This window comes from Nipponia nippon, unplaced genomic scaffold, assembly GCF_047370975.1.
Source record: "Nipponia nippon isolate SJK-2023a ecotype South Korea unplaced genomic scaffold, ASM4737097v1 scaffold_1, whole genome shotgun sequence".
Lineage (NCBI taxonomy): Eukaryota > Metazoa > Chordata > Aves > Pelecaniformes > Threskiornithidae > Nipponia > Nipponia nippon.
In genome coordinates, this window is record NW_028262290.1 from 65,656,772 (window position 1) to 65,669,053 (window position 12,282).

The window sequence follows — 12,282 nt, forward strand, 5'->3', positions numbered from 1 at the left end:
ACAAACTGTACTTTGTAAACCTTAGTTTTGAGAGATAAAACCTACACTTTGAAGTTAAGAAAGCCTACCAAAAAGCCACTAAGCTCATAAAGAGAGGGCCTGAAATCAAAACCCAGATATTGGGAACTGCTTCTATTCACTTCTGAAGGGCACTTTGCTGAAGTAACTTAACAAGAGAATATTCTGAGATTGAACTAGAAGCTCCGCTGGGAAAGAGTGGGACAATTTCAAGTTCAATCTTTTCCCTCAAAAGTCATCCTCTTTAAGTGGAGGAAGAGACACCTTTCAAAGATGCCAAATGATTTAAGAACAAGCTCTCATACACTCCGAGATTCTCATGCTCTTGACGCCTGTTGTTCCCCTTTATCTTTCTTCCACTACCTAGACATTGCAGATGGCCATCAACTCAATCCGACAGCACAGCAAAAGCGTAACATTTGTTAGCTGGGTAGAACAGACCACAATTAACAAAATGAGCATTATACAACCATGTTCGCCCAAGAAAGCACAGTATTATTTAACTCTGGGATCACTGTCACAAAGAGCAAGCGAGTAGCCTGTGCATCTTATGCATCCCATACAAAACTAAAAGCGATTACACTGAACAGGTTGTTCCCTGTAATAGAGAAAATTAAAGTTAAGGATCATACCAATTCTGACACTTAAAACACATTGTACCCAGCCACTCGGGCCAACATCTTGAGGCTTCTTCAAGAGAAACTAGAATGAAGAAAACCAAAATTCCTAATGCAAGAAATTCTAAGTAATTTGCTTTGCTAACCAAGATAACCATGGCCATATTCTCACTGCTGTGAGATGATGTCCAAAATGACAAATTAAGAAACAAAGGGACTGCACTTAGGAAGCAAAATCAAAACTCATGAAACGCAAATGTTCAAGACCCTACAAAACCGATCTTAAGCTTCATGTGGACAATTGGTATTATGTCTTACAGGCCATTCAAAGAAGGGGCTCTTAAAGCTGGGAAATTCTAAGTACTATTAGCAGGTATGGTGGTTACTAAACATTCTAGAATGTCTTTGCATTCTGTAGAGCAGCATTTTCAAGATATTTCTTTGTAACTTAAGGCATTTATTAATGTGAAGTTGCAGCTTTCAGGTGGTGTTTCTCTAGGGTGCTCCAGTTTAACCTGTAGGACCTTATGAGCAAAGAACTAAAAACATCCACGTACCAATACAATAGTATGCTAGTAATTCGATTATTTCTGACAGCTACTTTTCAAAACAAACATATTGCCCACATATGTAAAAACCACTTTGCCACTAATCTTTGTTAATCTTAATACCATTTTACAGTCTATTTTCAATGTTTGTAATGGGTGACACTGTCAAGATGTAAGACTACTAGAATTCAAATCATAGGATTTCCATAAATAAAACCAGTCATCTTTCACCTAATTTATTTAAGTTCCAATTTTTTCCAATTCCAAACAAAAGCTAAATACAAGTTTTAAACAGGTAAGCACTAGTTTTATCCAAAGGGAGCAGGCTTATGCAGTTTTACTCCAGTAAAGTACTCAACCCTTAAGCAGAGCCTTCTTTGTCATCAAAACTATACAGTAGTCTTCCTTTTATCATTGCACAATCTTAAAAATGTTCTGTCAGAACCAACTTTTGACACGCCAAACACTATTTTACATTGTTTTATAATGTCTATTCCAAAAGAAAAAAACCTCAATAGGTTTTCCATAAGAAATTTTTTAGAAACCAGTATTTCCTGCACAGTTCACCTGCAAGTTTACAAGTCTCAACTCTCAAGAAAAAATAATCCTCTACCAACATTGTTTCTGCAGCTATTATTTTACTTTATTTTTAGCTGCTTTAGCAACTTCAGACTCCAGGTCTGCCTCATCTGTATAAATGCATCCAACTCAAAAGAATACTTTCATACAGTTATACAGCAACTTGGGGAAAGAGATCCAAAACGAAAGTGCCAGTAAACTTAGACATGGCCCAGCAAAATAACAGAGGCAAAAAATGCCTACACATTAAATGAGATGCCTTTTTAAAAAAAAAAAAAGATTTCTTTCCCGCATTTACTTCCTATTGTAATAGCCACTTTTTCTGTTCATTAAAATGAATGATAGTGCTCTTTGATACAATCGTTAACAGCAAAGCTATAAGGCTTTTATACCCATTACATTCACTTCTCACCCTCCAAATACTGATGGTTAACATTATAGATGTTAGGGGGCATGACCAGCACAAATGGGAACACCACCACAAATGATCACCTTGTGCTTTCAGATACATTTGTTTCAGTGTACAGTCCCTTCATTTCACATTTTAGTAAGATGCTGATGCAGTGCAGAAGTGTGCAGAGCATCCTCTCTTTCACAAGGTCCATGCAGAAAACATCTAAAAAAAATTGTAAAGTTCTGAGATACAAATGATAAAAAAAAATCCAGGATGATCAAGTTTCACAATGTATAGTGTTCTGAACATGAGTCCATTTTCTTCTAAATTCTGAAAGAATAAAGTGGTGAGGAAAGTGAAAATCCACTGCTGCATTCTGTGATCTTCCCCATTTTGCTGGCCAGTACCTTACTCTGGCATGTAAGGACGGAGGTGATCCTCTATGGTACCAACCGTCCAGTGAGTGAGCTGCTCCTGTGGCAGGTACAGGCAGATGCTGCATAACTTGAAGATTGTAGCTTTGTTTTTGGGAGTCTAGAGGCAAAGAAAACCCAAAGAAAAGCTATTAAACATGAAAGTTAACTCAAGACTAATAGGCGGACCCCCGGCAGATCCAGCCCAATTATTAGCTTGCTGCTGATTGTGGAGGAACAACAGACATTTAGAAGCCACTATTTCATCCTTATAAACAGCCTGAACTCAAGATTAGTCTGCGACCTCTAATGCCTAAAATATTTTCACTATTCTGGTCATTCTTCACTTGAATAATTTCTGTAGTATCACCCAAATTAAGCCAATGTTTTAATTTTTCCAAAACAACGTTAAGTCTATTTTACACCTTATTTTTAATACTAGAACACTAAATTAATTCTACCTGAACACATCTGTGGCCCATAGCTAGTTTTTACATGTATGAATCCTATTTATACCATAAGTTTCCTCTGAAATTGCTGAAATGCAAGCACGAATGCATGATCCATTTTTCTACTTGAGTATTTTGCAGTAAAGTCACTAATATTCCTAGGAAAGAGCATTTTATGATGAAAACACACTTGTTAAAGAGGGACCAAATAAGCTTACCTGCAAGTGCTGTCTGTCAATGAAGAGAAACACTGACTGGTTAGGGTTGTTGACAACAATTCCAGTCTTGTCCTTTCGGCTCAGAACATGCAGAAACTGTTTTTCATAGTCACCGTGATGAAACTCAAACTTGGCCTGCATTGTGCGAGGGAGTATAATAAAAAATTTATTAAGCTAAGCTCACATTTAACCAATTCATTTCTGTCAACATGGGGCTTTACAACCACTTTTGTCTCTTTCCTTTTCTCATCTATGACAAGCAGAAATTGGGGACCACGGCACCAATGACACACTTGAGTCGTGGCACAATTTAAAGAATTCCCTGGTTTCATTCTGCCAACACTAACATTAGTCATTGCAATGACGTATTAACAATCCAAAGGCACAACTTTACTGCATATATGAAAACAGATTTAACTTGTTGTGGCAGAACATCCCTGTGCATTAACAATACAGCACATTTCTTCCAATAACTTACTATTATTGCAGAACCAGCACAGAAAATATATAACATTGTTCAAAAATCTGAATGTAAAGAGCTAAAGCTCGCTACTGAAAAAATAGTCTAAAATGTTTGAAATTTATTTCAAGGTAAAATTATAGTGCAAAAATTCCAACTATCTCAGACCCTCTTTCATCTAACAAAGTACAGCAACTTGGGATACTCACAGAACCTTAACACCACCATCATATTTAGACAAAGATTCCATTGTACTAAGAGCCACATCTAATCCACTTCTACAAATATTAACACGATATACATATTTATACATACACGTCATTTGCAAAGGTCCTTCACACGCTTAAATTTTGGAAGTGCTAATGTAACAGTGCATAAAGATAGGAAGCAGAATTTGGCATTCAAAACATTGAGTGCTTTATAAATAAAAACAGACAGCATACTATCTAACATCCACAGAAGTCACACACTTTACCAACTTACTGGTTAAGAGAGTACTTATTCTCCCCCCCCAGGTGTGAGTTACTTATTGAAGTTAAAAAAACCAAAACCAAATACCTGAACAGGCCTAAAGGGTTCATCAGATCCCTTCCACCGAGAAAACAGGAGACAGACTATCTTCTCAATATCATTACGAGGCCAAAGAATGAAGTCCATCTCCTGGGTACAGCCAATCACATCCTGTAAGCAGTAAAGTTCTGTACTTATATTCCCTCCATTAGTCAAAGATACAGATAAGCAACTTATCCATACAGGCACATAATTTAAAGGTGGTACTTATTAGCACATTTGTGTAATTTTCCATTTGTATTACTCATAGCACAACTAAAGTCTTCCTTGCCTTCCATTGAGTTTTAATATCAGTATCCAGTTAATATAAACTCCAACTTTAAGAGAACATTTGCAAAGATAGGCTATCTTCCAATATTCATAAAGCAAAACCACTTAGTTGTACAGTAAGAGTTGTTGCAAGAATTAACACATGCCTACTAAAGGACAAGGATGGCAAGAAGATGTAATTCCCAAGGCATATTTGAATGAGAGATGAAAGGTAAAGCTTGAGAACTACGTATTTAAACAGAATTCCAGAATACATATGCTGTTGCCCGTCAAACTAGAACCCACGAACACATGCCCACAGAACCCACCTGCAGCAGAACAGCTGAGAAAAAAGCATAATTAGTCTCAAGAGTCACAAAGAAAAGCACAAGTGCTGAAAAACTAAAATTCAGCAAGTGTAAAGAGGAATTTTACCCTGCGCATAGACTGGTAGCGGGGTGCATGAAGCTGTACTACGTCCTTCTGCAGAAGCTCTAAGGAACTTTCCAAAGAATAGCTGGAATCCCGCACACCTTTCAGGATATTTTCTTCATAATTATTGGTCATGACTGGTATCACTTCAGACACTTCAAAAAGCGCTGACTTCTTCTTCTAAAAAAAGCACAGGTTACATTAAGATTACAATCCTTTTAGGCAATTATAGGTAACAGTTTATTTCAGAATTTGTGATTTTGTTAGCATTCATGTATAAAGTACACAGCACGTAAGTTAGGACTTTGACACAAGCCACACTAAAATTTACATGCAAAATTTCACAAATTAAACAGAACCAGTCCAACAACTTTCATAAAAAATTGAACATGTTTTTGTAGTCTCCAAAGATGTGGACTTACATGCCAATCTTGCAAACATTAAAGCTGTATCTAAACATTAACAGAACTGCCCTTTCATCATGCAGAATACATGACTTCGGGCTGACCAAGATCGCTCTGCAAGCTTCTCTTTGCAAATCAAAACTTTTTTCCCCTTTGCAATATGTCAAAGCTGGCCTTTTATGAAAAGTGAAGCCTTTCAGTGTCACATTTGGTAACTGGGTGATCAAGACCCAATCTGAAGTTAGCTACAAGTCATAACCTTCTCAAAGAAGGACTATTTTAATTTGCTAAATAACTTTTTATACTCACTATAAATATTTCAATATCTCTCAAGCAAGGCCAAAACATTATGGGTAATTTGGAAGAACAGTTTTTGCTGTATGTAAAAATCACTCGAAGTTATATGTCTGCTTCTAACAGCTTTCTTACAGCTCATGAGAAGTCTTGACCTATTTAAGAGCTACATGACAAAGCATATTTTATCAAATAACCCTCCACACCCTCAGCCAGAACATGCATAACAGGCAACTAGTTGCTGATCAAGCTAGGCTGAGCTAAGCTCCTACTTTAAGCAAACTGGTACTGGATGGACATCTTCAGTTCACTGTGATATAAGCAAATTTTATAGGATTTAAAATATTTAATATTTAAAATTCATTTGCAACAAATTTCTACAAAGCAACCAGAAAGTAGTATGAATGCTGCAACTAAAAGCATTAAAGTCATATCATCTAAGAAAATCTAATTGTTATCACTGCTTAAACATTCATATTTCTGTTTATTACTATGAGACAGCACCAAGAAATTACATTCCACTATATCCATCTCTGTCAAGAACTGATGAACAAAAGCAAACTGAATTTTGGAATTTTAAGGAAACTTTTCAGTTAAAGTTCAAAGAACAGTCTCTGCATTAAAAAACACGTAACTATTAAGCAAATGCAAAAACTATACATTTGAGGGGATTAAACGGTATCAGTGCTCATCTACATTCATTTCCTGCATTATGTACTCTCTTGCCGTTTGCTTCTATCTTCACTTCCTCATCATTTGTTCAGCACATTCACTTACTATAAGCACCTGCTTGTCTTCACCTTCTGTGGATGAAAACTCTACTACAATTCTGGGTCTATAGTTAGCTTTAGAAATACCACCAGGCTCCCCACCCCGGCCAAGCAAATGAAGACTTCCTCTTTTCCCTACCCACTCCCTTTCAAAATGCTAGCAGCAGTTTCACAGATGCCTGCATGCTTGGGTCATCTCAATATTGCATTTCGCAACTCCTCCCTCCAACTGCCAGGTTCTCCCTTCTGCTTTAACCAGATAAAATACAGTAAGTTTGGCAATGGCTCCAGCCAGGTCTCCCTTTTCAACTCAACTGTTCCCAGCCAACAATTATGCAATTCAGACCCCATTCAGGCTTAACAAATTGCAGTATTAACTTTGAAAAAATATTTACCCAATACAGAAGTTACCAAGTAATCATTTAATGCAGCACTGGCACCCTCTGCATTGCAAAACTACAAACATACGAAAAGCCAGAATGACAAACATGAACTAAGTAAATATCGTAGCAATTAGCAACTAAAAAAAGTTAAGAAGTCAATGGAATCTATGAGGGATAAACCATAACATGCAATCAGACAGCATGACTTTGCACAGCATCGTTAACATGCATCGCAACAGGCAACACAGTTAAGAGAGAAACATTAAAACCAAGTTACCTTGTCTTTGAACACAAAGGCAATGTACATCTTGAAGTCAAACTGGTCAGCTAAAGATTCTTTTTTCTTTCTAAGCTGAGCACGAAGTCTGTTCAGAGCTTGTCTCTTCCGGGAGTTTGGGTCCCCCATTTTGTAATACAGGTGGTACTAAAGCCTTTGGAAACTGTCACTAAACTATGGGCACCTTTTCGTAAGACTCAAGTACAACAGAAACAAGTCGTTTTATTCCTGCTAATACGACTGAATAGATAAAACGCAAATGTAACCCAAAATCGCACCTCAGGCAATATTTTACGAGAATGTCGTATTGGAGGGGTCAAGAAACAAAGTAAGTAGTTGTCCAGCCATGGCTGGACAAGAGGTTTTACAATAAACCAAGAAAAAAACCCTAAGAATTTTGAAGACAAAAATTTGAACAGTTTAGCCGCAGGAATAAGTGGGTAAGAATGAAAAAAAAAAAAGAACAAATCTTATCACAATTTATGTGTACAATAAAAAGCAACTGGCACAAGCCCAATCCATGGGGGGGTACTTTTGCTCTGCTTACAAAAAAAAAAATGAAGCTGAAATTACAGATTGCGTTTTACCCCAGCCAGATTCATGACTCTACTGATTATTATTCTCAGCTTTCCACTATTGCTATGTTGCCCTTTTTTTTTTTTTTTTCTTTAGAATTATTACACTTGGTGGAGAGCAGAGAAAAGGGTGCAAAGGAGGAGTGCACATCCTGGGAGGTATGACATTTCTCTGCCAACAACAACAAAATCAACTACAGACAACACAGTGCTGGTTTGCAGGGGAGCAAAGAGAAAAAACAGCGGAGTCATTTCTAACTTCATCCTGCTCATCATCAGGCACATCATTGCCCTGAGGCTACTACCGCCAAAGAGAAGAGGGATCATGATGGCCACAGACGAGGGGCGGGCAAGGGTTCAAGGGACAGTATTCTCTCACCTAGAGACTAAAACCCAAATCAGTGCCCCAAACCCGGGCTCCTTACCAGCGGGAGAGCCCTACATCCCCCAAAACCTCACACGCTCCCTGGGCTGCTGATCCCCCGGGAATCCTTCTCTCTCTGCTGCTGCGCTCCACAGCGAGCACGGTTAGCCCAGGCTGTGCATGGCCAACACTTTTTGCTTCTCCTGAGGCCTCTCTCTACACAAGACAGCAGAGGCTGCAGCGGGCGGCCTGTGCCCAGGGCAGCGGGACACCCACAGTAGCACGGCGTCTCCCCTCTCACTTCATGGTCACGACTTGGAAAACATGGGGAGTTTTGCTCCTGCTTTTCTCGCAAAACAGGCTTTCGGTGTCAGATTTTTTTTTTGCGAGGTTTTTTAATTGCAAGTCTAGGTTGCAATTTTAAACCTCTAAAACACCCTCCCCCCCCAAAGCAAATCCCCAATTATCAGGTTATTTTCTTCCTCTCTCCAGACATTTTCCCCCCCAGGTGTTTGATTAGTTGGGGTTAAAAGTTTTTAGGTTAGCAAATCTGTCGGACCAGGTTAAGAAGAGGGGGAAAAGTATTCCCCCCTCCTCTCTTGACAAAAAAAAAAGAGAAAAAAAGAAAGGAAAACAAAACCAAAAAAAAAAGGAACCCCTCCCAAAACTTCCCCCCCACTTAAGCAAGAGACTGAGAGACTCAGACAAGAGACCGAGACCGTGGCCCGCTCGCTACCCGCAGCCGGCGGGCGCAGGAGGAGCAGTGGAGGCGGCGGCGCTGCTAGCAGCACGGAGAGGAGCCATGTCAAGATAAAGCCACGAAGCCGCGGAGCCCCCCCATCCCTGCCGCAGTGGACACGGTGACCGGGCCGCCCGCTCTGCCGCTGCTCAGCCCCAACCTGGTCCCCATAGTCTAGCTCAGCGCCCCGGTGCCGGGGAGTGGGGAAATGGTGGCGGAGAGAGGAGGAGGAGAAGGAGGAAGAGGCGACGGCGGTGGCAGCAGCGGAAGGAGGAGGAGACGGCGGCGGGTCCCTGCGCTAGTGGCTCCTACGGAGGGCGGCGGGCATAGAGGTCCCGGAGCGGCGGCGGCAGAGGAGGACGGGCGGGAGAAGGACGGAAGGGCTGAGGAGAGCCTCTCTTCGCCCAGGCGGTGCCGGGACGTCCCGAAGGCGACGGCAGGAGCGAGCGGAAGCGCCTGGGTCTGCGCCTGTGCCTCGGCACGGGAGCGAGGGCGGAAAGGAGCTGCGCGCTCGGCACCCACCGCTCAAAATGGCAGCGCCTGAGTCACACAGGCACCGCCCTGCGCGCACCGCGCAAGCGTGCTCCGGCGGCGCCTACCAAGCGCTCTGGCCCCGGGGGGGGACGACGCAATCTTTTCCTCCAGGCAGGGAGGCTCAGCGGTAACGTCGGTAGCCACGGGCACTCCCGTTTTGGCGACGAACGTCGCCGAGAACAGCGGCGGCAGAGCGCCTCCGAGCCGCCGCCACACCAAAAATCCCGGTCGCACGTACCTGCTGCTCCCCCCCCCCCGCACTGCCACGCCTCGTGGCGCCGCCCGCGTGCCCCACGTGATGGTGATCGGGCAGGGCCCGCGGGACAAGGGCCCGGATGGAGTTGCTCAACGCCGTGCCCGGGGGCGGGGGGGGGCGTAGGGCGGGAAGGGGCCGCCGCCTGAGGTGGCGTCTGCCCGGGGCGGCCCCCGGCAAACGGCCCCGTCCCCTAATCAGCCCCTCCGTCCCCTGCCGGGGCCCCGCCGTACGGGAAGGGGAACACTTGTTTCAGCCTTAAGCGTCGTGGTGTTATTGGGAAATAACAGATTTTAAGCCTTGTAGTGGCGCGTTTTGTTTAATTCCGTTCGTTGGGGTTTGTATCCAGCCCAGCACACATACCTGAAGCAAACTGTAAATAAATAAATAAATAATAATCCAGCACTTGACTAAAAGATTGCAGGGTGATGGTCTGCCTCCCGATCTTGCTGCGGCCCGCGTGTGACTCTGTGCGCTCCTGCGCGCTGCCCGCAATGCTTCCTGAGGAGACCGGCTAAGCTTCACCCCTAAGTCACTGCTATTCCAGAGACGTGAACCTAATCCTTGGAGAAAAGCAAGCGTTTTTATCTCTACGCCAAAAGGGAAGGCTCGTGCCCCCCACCTTTCACCTTCCCTGCAGCGGGAGAGAAGCGAGGACACGGCTTACTTGCAGCTGGATTCTCTACACCGGGAGGCCGGAGGCAAGGAGGAAGAATCGCCATCTTCAGCACCAGGCCCCGGCACTCGATGGCCCTCCCTCCCCTCCTCTCTCCCCTCGGCCTGCCAGGGAAAGCCTCGCCACCCGCACCTACCCAGACCCGCGGTGCTTCCAAAACGCCCGGCAGCGCGGGCCGGTGCTGCGCCGCGCTACGGGGATGGCGGCTCGCCGGGCTGTGCTGCTGCGAGACAGGCCGCCGGGCTGGGTGAGGGCATTTCTCCTGCCTTCCCTCAGGAAGCTGGTGCCTGTCACTGACCAGAAGAGCAACGATATTGCAAAGGTTACAAGTGGAAGACAAGTGCGGGCACCGTCCATCTCGCTGAGGTGTGTTTCAGAGCCCGCACAGCATGGCGATGGCACTCTCCAATAAACTCCAGTAGATTTCAGAGTATTTTTTCCCTGGTCTCTGCTCTTAGTTTTCTCTCCTGGTTTCCCTGGTTCAGAGTCAAATCCAGTTGGTGGCCGGTCACGAGTGGTGTTCCCCAGGGCTCAGTGTTGGGGCCGGTCCTGTTCAATATCTTCATTGATGATCTGGATGAGGGGATCGAGTGCACCCTCAGTAAGTCTGCAGATGACACCAAGTTGGGCTGGAAGGTTGATCTGCTGGAGGGCAGGAAGGCTCTACAGAGGGATCTGGAAAGGCTGGATCGTTGGGCCGGGGCCAGCTGTATGAGGTTCAACAAGGCTGAGTGCCGGGTCCTGCACTTGGGTCACAACAACCCCATGCAACGCTACAGGCTGGGGGAAGAGCGGCTGGAGAGCTGCCTGCCAGAAAAGGACCTGGGGGTGTTGGTCAACAGCCAGCTGAACATAAGTCAGCAGTGTGCCCAGGTGGCCAAGAGGGCCAATGGCATCCTGGCTTGTATCAGGAATAGTGTGGCCAGCAGGACCAGGGAGGTGATAGTGCCCCTGTACTCGGCACTGGTGAGGCCGCACCTCGAGTACTGTGTTCAGTTTTGGGCCCCTCACTACAAGAAGGACATGGAGGTGCTGGAGTGTGTCCAAAGAAGGGCAACGAAGCTGGTGAGGGGTCTAGAGCACAAGTCTTAGGAGGAGCGGCTGAGGGAGCTGGGGTTGTTTAGCCTGGAGAAGAGGAGGCTGAGGGGAGACCTTCTTGCTCTCTACAACTACCTGAAAGGAGGTTGTAGCGAGGTGGGGGTCAGTCTCTTCTGCCAAGTAACAAGCGATAGGACGAGAGGAAACGGCCTCAAGCTGCACCAGGGGAAGTTTAGGTTGGATATTAGGAAAAACTTCTTCACTGAAAGGGTAGTCAGGCACTGGAACAGGGTGCCCAGGGAAGTGGTTGAGTCTCCATCCCTGGAGGTATTTAGAAGATGGGTAGAGGTGGTGCTTGAGGACATGGTTTAGTGGTGGACTTGGCAGTGCTAGGTTAATGGTTGGACTCGATGATCTTAAGGGTCTTTTCCAACCTTTATGATTCTATGATTAGTTATTTGCGTTTAGCACACCTCTCTTCTACATGCTTTGCCTTGGACACCTTGTCGACTTTCCTCCTGCCTGCCCGTTGTAGGCAGCTGCCATGTCGCAGCCCTCAGACCTCACTGCCTTCACCTGGCGTTTGTCACAGAATCAGAGAATGATTTGGGTTGGAAGGGACCTTTAAAGGTCACCTAGTCCAACCCCCACCTAGTCAGGCCCTCTGATGCAAACACTCCATCTTGCCTTCCCTGTCACAGAGTACTTGTTTGAACAGGAACAGAGCAGAAACAGAATTTTTACTCACTTACAGACTGCTGTTCACTCTAATGGCAGTGCCTAGTGAAAATAACCCTGTATTTGGAGGCAGAAAGCAAGGCATCTAAACAGGAGTATTACATTAGCTCTGCATTGCTGGGACTATTTCAGAATGCCAACATTTTTTAACTACAATATCAGTCTGGCCTTAACGAGAGCTGTGTTTAGATACCCACTTTTTCAGTCAAAGCGATCTTGTTTGCCGTGCTGCCCTGTATGGCATTTTGTGCTGCAGTCTGAAATTCCTTCTTGTGCCCGCTGCTATTTTA

At 44.3% G+C, this 12,282-nt stretch overlaps 1 protein-coding gene across 2 annotated transcripts; it reads right to left on the bottom strand.

Annotated features, from left to right (window-relative positions):
* Positions 1–1,403: 1,403 nt before the first annotated feature.
* On the bottom strand, positions 1,404–9,309 carry CUNH6orf62 (chromosome unknown C6orf62 homolog). Of its 2 annotated transcripts, none has more exons than XM_087758077.1 (5): positions 7,076–9,309; positions 4,951–5,127; positions 4,255–4,377; positions 3,237–3,371; positions 1,404–2,378 (listed from the first exon to the last, which is right to left on the bottom strand). In XM_087758077.1, exons 1-5 carry the CDS (start codon positions 7,202–7,204, stop codon positions 2,355–2,357), a joined length of 588 nt encoding a protein of 195 aa, XP_087614203.1. In that variant the 5' UTR covers positions 7,205–9,309; the 3' UTR covers positions 1,404–2,354. The 2 variants fall into 2 exon arrangements, with proteins under 2 accessions (XP_087614203.1, XP_009469565.1); XM_009471290.2 differs by having other exon boundaries at positions 1,404–2,690; positions 7,076–9,308.
* Between the last annotated feature and the right edge of the window lie 2,973 nt (positions 9,310–12,282).

Excerpts from the sequence above, each read along its gene's own strand:
- CUNH6orf62 (XM_009471290.2), bottom strand. The coding sequence starts at position 7,204 with ATGGGGGACCCAAACTCCCGGAAGAGACAAGCTCTGAACAGACTTCGT. Across the intron at positions 4,378-4,950 it reads GCTACCAGTCTATGCGCAGG|GATGTGATTGGCTGTACCCA; the intron begins GTAAAATTCCTC and ends TACTGCTTACAG. Across the intron at positions 2,691-3,236 it reads TTGACAGACAGCACTTGCAG|ACTCCCAAAAACAAAGCTAC; the intron begins GTAAGCTTATTT and ends CTTTGCCTCTAG.